Source organism: Acromyrmex echinatior, chromosome 1 (genome assembly GCF_024713525.1).
Source record: "Acromyrmex echinatior isolate Ae372 chromosome 1, ASM2471352v2, whole genome shotgun sequence".
NCBI classification, from domain to species: Eukaryota; Metazoa; Arthropoda; class Insecta; order Hymenoptera; family Formicidae; genus Acromyrmex; species Acromyrmex echinatior.
This window is the reverse complement of record NC_141852.1, coordinates 13,825,754-13,836,020: the sequence shown is the minus strand read 5'-3', so window position 1 is coordinate 13,836,020 and position 10,267 is coordinate 13,825,754. Positions and strand designations below refer to the sequence as shown.

The 10,267-nt window shown below is 31.8% G+C and overlaps 1 protein-coding gene across 2 annotated transcripts; it reads left to right on the top strand.

The window, feature by feature from the left end:
* Positions 1-6: 6 nt before the first annotated feature.
* LOC105146916 (uncharacterized) lies at positions 7-10,267 on the top strand. Of its 2 annotated transcripts, XR_015544241.1 has the most exons (10): positions 7-423; positions 1,606-3,320; positions 3,665-4,064; positions 5,280-5,449; positions 7,529-7,990; positions 8,175-8,472; positions 8,546-8,708; positions 8,845-9,104; positions 9,204-9,455; positions 9,800-10,267. XR_015544241.1 is itself a non-coding variant. In XM_087403409.1 (9 exons), exons 1-9 carry the CDS (start codon positions 324-326, stop codon positions 9,287-9,289), a joined length of 3,654 nt encoding a protein of 1,217 aa, XP_087259535.1. In that variant the 5' UTR covers positions 7-323; the 3' UTR covers positions 9,290-10,267. The 2 variants fall into 2 exon arrangements, 1 of the variants encoding a protein (XP_087259535.1); XM_087403409.1 differs by having other exon boundaries at positions 9,204-10,267.

The window sequence follows — 10,267 nt, the reverse complement described above, 5'->3', positions numbered from 1 at the left end:
ACATAGTGGCGCCCTCTCGCATGCGTCGAATATGATATTACCGAACGGCGGTGTGTAGAATTCGTAGAACCATAACCTCCGATCTAGGCGGATTTCAATTGATTCGATAGGGACTCACTGTATTTGATTTCTTCTTAATTTCGGCGATTGGCATATAAAAATCTCTTCGTGCGAGAGTAGCGTGAATACCACTTTGCCGAGCATGTCGCACGTACTGTCGATCAGCACGTTGCGTTAATTGCGTACAATTGCACCGTAAGAAGGACGACGACGTATACGAAGAATGGCCTCCCCGAAGCGTGGAGTGCGATGAATCAATTATTATGTTGCCCTCAACCGGTTACTTCAAAACGATAAATTGCCCGTTTTATGACGGCGGCTCGTGCGATCGGCCTTATTGCCACTTCAAGCACGCCAAGCGAGGTAAGACCGTATGATTCCGTAGTCTTCCTCGAGGCACGCGACTTCGTTTTCTGACGTAATTTAATGCGCGAGAGGATCTTCATTCCAATTGATTGAATTTTAAAAAAAGCTGCGTGTTAACTGTGTTATTCTTATTCTCCTCGCATGTTGCTGAGTCGCAATTATTTAGGCCTGGTTCTATCAATGTAAAATTGACTTCAATTTATTTTTTATTATTTTTTTCTAATTTAAAGAATGATTTTTATTTTTCTAAAAATTAGAAAAGATAAACAGTAAATTAAACCAAGATTAAAGTTAATATTACATTAGTGGAATCAAATTTTATGAGGTTTTGACTTTGCAATAAATTCTTTGTTTGCTTTCTTTGTTCACTGTACCAGGGAAGACAAAGAATCATGGAAAACCAAATGAATTAGGTATACAATACCTTTTTGTTAAAGATTATTACAAAATAATTTAATCCTTAATGTTATAATAATGATAATATTCATTTATAATCATGTTAGTATCACATTTTTACAATATTTTTACAATATTTTTCATTATTTATTAATTATTTTATATGTCTAATTTGAAGGTTAAACATACTTTCAGTAAATTTAAACTACTTGTGGCCTGATATACTAAGGTCTGGTTATTCCACCTTTTGTTAAATTTTACTTGTTGGATAAGTAGCAAGATTAGTCAATCACATGCGCAGATTTACCTAACAGGTAAAATTTATCAAAAAGTGGAATAATCAGCCCTAAATGTTTAAAAAGGAAGTTTAAAATAATTTGCAAGATTAAATATGCAAGATATTTTTAAAATTAATGATTTAAATATTTTGAGAAATTACAAGCTGGCTCATTAAGTAGCAATTAATTGCATGTAGATAAAAGATACATTCTTTTTTGCAAAAGATTGTTACAAAATAATTTAATCTTTAATGTAATAGTTTAATCTTTATATTTTTATAGTTTTATTAATTGTTTTATACATTTAATTTGAAGATTAGATTGAATAAAATGGGCTGATAGTCTAAAATTTAAAAAAAGAAAGTTTAGAATAATTTGTTAAATATGCAAGAAGTTTATAAAGTTAAGAAATTGAATTTTTTTTTTTGAGAAATTATTTACAAACCGGTTCATTAAATAACAGCCAATGGATAAAAGTACAATAAGATATTTTTATTTTATGTAGAAGATGCAGGAAGTACAGCAGGAGTGGCTGGGGTGGTGGAGGCCCAGACGGCGGGTCAAATACAGGAGAACAAATCTGCTGATGTTATGACCTCGACTCCTGATATGCTGCAACATCTAGTGACGGAAGCTGTAAAGAAAGTGCTTGCAGATCAAGAAGTTACTGATACAGAGAAGGTTTCGCAGGTTTCGCAGAACATTGTCTCGCAAGTAGTGGAAGGTCTTAAACCGACATTATCTTCTAGCTCCACTGTCTGTATGCACAATGCTACGCCAATTATAGGAAAGCATGTCGCAATGCCCACACCTATCACAAAACCAGTTGCTTGTGTTTACAATCCGACGCCAATAGCGGAACTGAAGAAACGGCATATACCTGTGGTCTCGTATATGCCGACCAGGGAGAGTAGAGTGGCTGTGAAACGTAAATTCTCACCAGAAAGAATTAAACCATGGTCGAGTGTCGTTCAGGAATCGAGCAGTCCTCAAGTTACGCCTGAAGTTACATATAAACCCACTGCAATAGTAAATACAACCGATCAGGATGTTGTACAAAATTATGTACCGACTGTTAAATTGGATACATCTTTGTCGAATTCGTATGATGATAGTAATTCGAATGATTATCAACCTAAATTTAAGGAGGTATATTATCCGAAATCTAAAAAGAGAAGGGAGGAGTACGTTCCTAAAAAAATCAAAGCACCATTACAGACAGTTCAGCAGTTAAACAACACCACTTTAAATCAATTTGAGTCTGATTTTGATATGATAGATGAGATTATTACTTCCAATCACGCATCTACTTCTGTAATGCTAGAACAAGCGAAAGCGTCGGCTAGCGAGGATTCTCAGGATTATTCCTTGGATATTGAGCCTAGATTCTCCGATGACGAACCTATAGAAGATATGTCTACGGATGAACATAAGGCGAACATAAAAAAATCTGAGCAAACGGAAGATGTAAATGAGAAGGAGAAGGAGAATTTACAACATGTAAGAATTGATACAGATAAACAAACTAGCAATAAAGATAATAAAATATACAGCAATCATTATGATGAAAAAATGGGTGATATACAAAATAGCGATAGATCTAAACAATATAAAGAGAGTGATTCGAAAAAATTATTGGATAAAAGAGACACTGTAAAACAGGACGCTGATAAGGAAAAAGAAAAACATAAAAGTCATAATAAAAATAAAGAAAGAGATAAAAGAGATCATCATAGTTCTGAGAAAAAGGACAAGGAAAGATCTAGAGATAAATCAAATTCTAAAGATAAGCATCGCTCCTCATCTAGCAGAGACAAAGATAGGAAAAGAAGCAGTCGCGATAGTAAAGACTCTTTGCATGGAAATAGAGAACACTCGAACTCGCGAAAGCACCGACACACCTCTCCGAAGAAAGACCGAAATGATCATCACAAATCTAGCCGACGCGACAAACATAAATCAAGTTCAAATTCATCCACTTCTAAGTCAAGTAAGCACACTTCGAGCAGAAGTGACAAAAAGCATGACTCGGAATCAAGTCGGAGATCCAGTGACTCTCCTAAAAAATCTAGCAAGCACAAAGAAAGTAGTAGCGAAAGAAATTCATCTGATAGATCTGATAGTTTTGTAGACAGTAATCATTCTTTCATTGATGATGAAATTTTGGAACTATCTGATTCTGATCATGATGTACAAGAAGAGTGCCTAAGAATTTTTGAGGTAAATAATAAATAAATATAAATGTAATCGTAAATAATTTTCTTTGGAAGTTTATTTATTCTTTTATTTTTTATAATTATGACAATAGACAATTATAAAACTAATTTATAATTTATTGTTTATTAATTATAAAAATAATTAATTTTTTGTCGATATGTATAATGTTACTTCATTCTTGTATTTTAATTAAAATTCTTGCATTTTAATATAAATTTTAATTAGAGATACTTAAAATTTCCTTGATTTATTTAATGAAAAATAAAAATTTATTAATAAAAGTAATAATTTTAGTACTTATGTAATGTATCGTCGGTTTATGTTGTATATATTTATTCATTTCTCAGGAATACCAAGCTTCAGACTATCCGAAACTAGTATCAGTTAAAAAATCTGTGAAAGATGACACTGAGAATATGGAAGAAATTATAGAAGAACGTAAGAAAAGAGTTGCTCATCCTTCAGCGGCTACAAGTGTTACTCGGCAGATAGGTCCTAGTCAATTACCAAAAAAACATACAAATCCGTATCAGAAAATGTGCGAGCGATGGCATTTGATGAAAAAAGCGGCGGCTGAAAAGGCCGCAGAAAAGGCGGCAGAGAAAGCGGCAACTGACATGAAGGCTCAAACAACATCTACGTTGGATCGGTCTTCAAGTAGTACCACACAACGTGTTTCAGTGCATAAAGAACATGTTGAATCTACCTCATCGATAAGTAATAATGACATGCTACCGAATACGAATGGCAAGTTAGATATATGCAAAGTTATTATGTTATTTGGTTAAATCTAATTAAACTGGTATCAGATTTTGTGATTCATCATTTGTCGTTCGTATAATGTAGTTCTATGATTAGAGTTGAATTTCTGGGTTATTATGATCTCATAATTCTTTTACTCTTATCTTCACATTGAGCTCCAATTCTCTAATTACCTTAATAATTACAAAACTGATACAGGATGATGATCGAATTCGATATGTCAATTACGAGTTAATCACTCTTACATGCATTATTTTAGTATAATTTTATATAGTTATTATGAATGAATTTAGTCGTAGTGTTTTGATTTCGCACCTTTTAATTTTATAAAAAATGAACCTGCCTGAATAATTCTTTTAAAAAATTTAGGATCAGAATATTTTAGTTGAGTCGGATTATGTTGAATTTAAGTATCTTGATATAATAATTACAAGAGAGCTACTACCGCTGCTGCTCCAATTGAAGGTCAAATGCCAGAATTGAAGCAAGCAGAAATGTAATTTTTCAAATATTAAATGTTTGTATTTAATTTACATCTAGTAATTTTATTATAATGATATAACATTTTTTCATATGTATACGGGATGAATCTTGGATATTCCAACATTTTATCATGGGAAATGAACCGACTGCAATCTAGAGTAAAAAAATATTCAGCCTCCATCGGAAAACATCCATTGAGATTCATCCATATATACGTATACATAATAATAAAGCTTTAGACTATCGATTCTATAGGCTGATCCGACTACCGATTTATAATAACCAATCACAATAAATCAACATTAATGTTATTGGTCCATTATGTATCGATAGTTTAATAACGGCTTCAAACTATTATTATTCTAGCGATTGCGCAATTGTGATTGACAATTGACGGTTATTTTTCAACCAATTAGAGCTGTTAGAGCAAAGCAATCGGACCGCTTTGTTCTAATCAGATTAAAAAGTAATTGCCAATCGCTAATCGCAATCGCGCAATTGTTAATGCGATTTAAAGATGCCGAAATGAGAATCGAACTCAGGTCTTTTGTTTTAGAGATAGACAACTTTATCAGTGAACTATCCAGCATTCGGCAAATTACTATATAACTAAAAATGACGAATTCAACAAATCTGTCTATACTATTTGTTAATTTTATGGTGAATCGCAAATCACGAATAATAAATCACTTAATGCTAACGTTATATGTATTACAGGTCGCGTTCGAATCGCTCATGTTCCATATGCGAAATCTCTTGCGATGGAAAAAAAGAAGGTCGTAATGACAGCAGCGAAAGTGCTCTGCGCAGATACTAAAATGGTAGACAACAAAACAATAGCGCAAACTACGAAGGGCGGTATACGCGTCGCTCATATACCGCAAGTGGTAAGTTTAATTGTAAAGCTTATTAATTGTGATACAACTTAAATTTATACCAATGTAAATTAACTTTAATCTTGGTTTAATTTACTCATTTATCTTTTTCTTATTTTTAGAACTAGAACAAAGTAAAAAATAAGTTAAACTAAATATAAAATAACTTAAATGAATACTGGAGTGACGACATTATTGATAAAGCCATATAAAAATTTCTGAATTGATTGAACGGAATAAAAAATCTTTTTACAGGATTAAAATAGATGTAAAATTAAGAAGTGGGATAGTATAAAAACCTATTCTATAATGTGCTTTTTGTTTTCTGTTTCTTATATCTTGCTTTTTTCCCTCTTTGTGATCGTTTTGTCGACAATTGTATTTCTTGCCACGTTTTTCTTGTTTCTTCCGAAGTTTGTTGATTTTTATCTCGAGTGACAGAAGACGGAAAATAAAAATAATAAAAAAGACAAGATGTAAAAAAAAGCAAGAAACAGAAAACAAAAAGCACGTTGTGAATAGGTTTTACATTTCAACTGATAGAACTGTTATCTGACACAGATATTTCTTTAATACAAAAGTTTTACAACTTATATGGACAAAATGATGCATCAACATTGCATTATTTGTCAAATTAATTGAACGAATTGAGTTTATGAAAATTAAGAAAGCTTAAAAAAAGGACTTATACTGATTTACAACTTACGTGTATATCTATGTTTAGCAAAGACTCAGAATGGTAAATAGCAATAGTTGTGTCTAGCAGTATAGGTGCCGGTATTCATGTCGAATTTTATATTTAAAACTATCTTAAGTACAGTCTTAAGATGTCAACTAATCAAAGAAATTTTTTAGCATCTTAAGACATTACTTAAGATATTATATGCTTAAAATAAGAACGGATTATGAATATCGGCCTAAATCTTGCAAGAAATGGCTTTACAATATGTTAGATAAGGACAGATGTATGCATTTGAGTGCAATAGAATGATGTATGAAATGAATTAAAAATATTATTATCGACATTTTTTTAGAATTAAAAAAGTTTGTATTATTGACATTTATTAAATTCGGCCGTCACTCCAGCATCTCTTTAAATAGGGATTAAATTTATATTAATATAGAAATGGACATTAGGACAGTAGTATTCATAGTCGATTCTTATATTTAAGACCATCTTAACCCGGGAGTGGTCGCATATTGATCATTTTGTCGCACTCTTCCGTTTTCTACCTATATCTTTCAACTTATTGGCACTATTATATTTTTACCTTTACGTAAATGTTTGTTAAGTTTTTTCAAAGTAGTATGCGAAAATAGATGACATAAACACGCTTATATCTACATAAAATTTGATGTTTGTAATGGTAAAAGACCATAGCGCGCGCATTTACGTTAGTCTTCTTTTGCTTCTTTTATTGGCTCTCGTAGCCAGCCTGGCCGCGATCTGGCCATAACTAGTTCGAAAATGCAGATAATAAATCAAAAAAAGGAAACAATCACGAAAAAATTCGGCAGCTTGACAAAAATTAGGGATGATGCAACATCCAAGCCGAGACGGAACACGTCTATCTCGATACGCAATAGTATGTATAAACTCACTTACGTAAGTATAATTAGTGTGTTTGTAGTCTCATTTTCTAATTAATTACTTATAGTAACTATAATCATCCATGTTCTAGTTATAACACATATATGTGCGAAAATATATTTCGATCAAAATGACTGGGACGCGTCTACTCTCGGGTTAAGTAGAAGATGTCTAAAATAATCTAAAGATGTCATGAACTAATTAGATTAATATTATGACCGATAGTCATAGTCGATTTTTATTTTAAGATCGTCTTAAGTAATGTCTTAAGTCATTAATGCGGCCTTCTGGTTGGTTCATGACACCTTAAAACTGTACTTAATACTGTCTTAAATATAAGATCCGACTATGAATACCGGCCTATATTCATTCGTTTTTTGTCGTATGATAAGCTTTTCAAGCTTGTTTATTGACTGCAGGACAAAGAGATTCTCGGATCTCTCTGTTCTGCAGCCAATTAATACGTTTGAAAAATTTGTTGTTAAAATTCTATTACGCAGGTGCCTCAACTCATGCGTCCAGAACCGCTGCAAGTCGCTACTCAAAAATTTCCCTTAAATGTTCGTCAGTATTATATTAATGTAATGCACGATATATGCGTGCAAATTTATACGAGTGGGGATGATGCAGCGCAACGAGCCGTTAGAGAAGAATTCGCGTGTCACGAGAGATGCAAGGCACTCGCGGTATATAAAAATTCGTGCATGTTGGCAGCTCATAGATTAAGAAAGGAAGTAGATCAAAACCAGTCGAATGAGAAATTCGTTAATTTAAGCGGTATGGTATCTCACGAAGCTGTTCTTGTTGGCAAGTCAAAAGGTTCTTGGAGTGTAATTAAAAGCAAGAAAAGTATGATAGATTTTAAAGGACCAGCGCTCTACAACATGCTTAAGAAATGGATTATGTCGGAACAGCAGCTTAGAGATAACGGATTTCCGCGTAAACACCCAGATGATGCAAAGGTTAGAAAACAATACAGATAAAATATATAATTGAAGAATTATTATTATATACATTTATTTAAATTATTACAGATGAAGAGAGATAAAATAAATGATAATAGATACAAAGTAATAAATATAAAATGTTGAAATATTCTGTTTGCATGAAACATTCATCAATAAAGTACATTTTTATATTTTGTAGGGACGAGCGAAGATGTATGTAACAAATTCACGGAACCAAACCGTTTTGTCAAAAGTGCCTAATGAGAGAATATGTAGCCGGTGTGGCCAAGCGTATATGATAAATAAACAAGGCTTTGCTATACGACAACAAAATTGTATATATCATTGGGGCAGAAAGTTTTCAGTTAGAGGTGAAGGCAAGTATAGTTGTTGCCAGCAATACGGTTCTGCTCTTGGTTGTTGTGACGCAAAGACGCACGTGTGGGATTACACAGATTATGAGAATCTTCGTGGTTATGTTGCGACTTTATCGAAAGGTATTTTCAGATTCTCTTGCACTCTTCCCATACATATATTTAAATATATTAATTTCTTTTTTCGTGTGCATAGATGTTCCTATAGACGAGCAAGGTGTTTACGCACTCGATTGTGAAATGTGTTATACCACACAAGGCTTAGAACTAACCAGAGTGACGATTATTGACGAAGATTGTAAAGTAATATACGAAACGTTAGTCAAACCGCAAAATTCAATAATTGATTACAATACGAGGTAAATTGTAAGAATTAATATAATTAATATAATATAATTAATATAAGAGATCCAAAACTCATTGGATATATATTAGAATATAAGTCGATGAATTATTGATTTATGTATATGATAATAATTTTCTATGCTATAATAGGTTTTCAGGAATTACGGAAGAAGACATGAAGGATGTGACGACGAATATTTTAGATGTACAAGCTACGCTTCTCACGATGTTCTCGGATAAAACGATCTTGGTAGGTCACAGTCTTGAAAGTGATTTCAAAGCTTTAAAATTGCTACACGATACCGTCGTGGATACCAGCGTTATGTTTCCGCATAGAAATGGATATCCGCAAAAAAGGGCATTGAAAAATCTTTGTTCCGAATATCTTAGAAAAATCATACAAAATGATGGTGAGTTTATAATTTTTTGTATGAGAAGGGTAGAAGATTAAGTGTCTATAAATGACACATAATAATTAAAATAATATTTAATAATGATTTATATTCCAGTTGGTGGTCATGACAGTAAAGAAGATGCCATCGCTTGCATGGAATTAATTCGCTGGAAAGTGAAGGAAGAAGCGAAATTACAGTGAAACTGCTCATACTTTTTTAGGAACAAACGTTATCACGATTGTTGTATACTAATTACAACTTACAACTCGTTTTTCGATAATAAATGATATTATCGAGGAAATACTATTAAAGACAATTTGATCAAATTATTTTGGGATTGTAGTTCCGCAAATAATTAGACAGAATGTGAGCATTATTAATATTATTTGTCCATCTGATATTAATATTTGAATAATTAACTTATACGGTATTTAATTCATGATTTATTATTTTTCATAAATAAGCATATATATTTATGACAATATTCGTGCAAAATTAATTTTTTACCTGGTTATTAGTTTTTTTTTGTTTGGATAATCAAACAGTGCACTTTAAAATCGAATTCTTATTGCGTCGTAAATATGTATACACACGTATCTATGATATGTATCTAGAATCATGAAAAATAATAAATTATTAATCTAATAAGCTAATTATTCAAATGTCACCAAAATTTCTACAGGTTGATCTTTAATGGTATCTTGTTGCAGGCCAGTACTGTTGTGCATACTTTACTGCCTACATACTGCGCACTTTTTATATACTGTATTATATCTTCTTGTGTATAAATATGTAATATACACTCATTGACCTCGACTTAGGATTTCTTTTTAAACTAAATGGATTCGTCTAGCTAATAAAATTATATCTGCGACATAAATTCTCACATTTATTAAAGCATTAAGTATAAAATGAAAAAATCTCAGTGCGGAGAATTTGACATGCATCGCGACATTTTAATTAATATTTTTGTATCCCGTTATATTATCACTTATTTATATTTTATATATTTTATAGTATTAAAAAGATGAGATACGTTGCACCTATTTATTTACTGATTCAACCTTATAGCATAGATATATTTCAAAGAACAATAATAAATTAACAACTTATTGATGATATTGTACGGTTATAAAACAAATAATAATTAGATAAATATATTTATTTTTATACTGCAA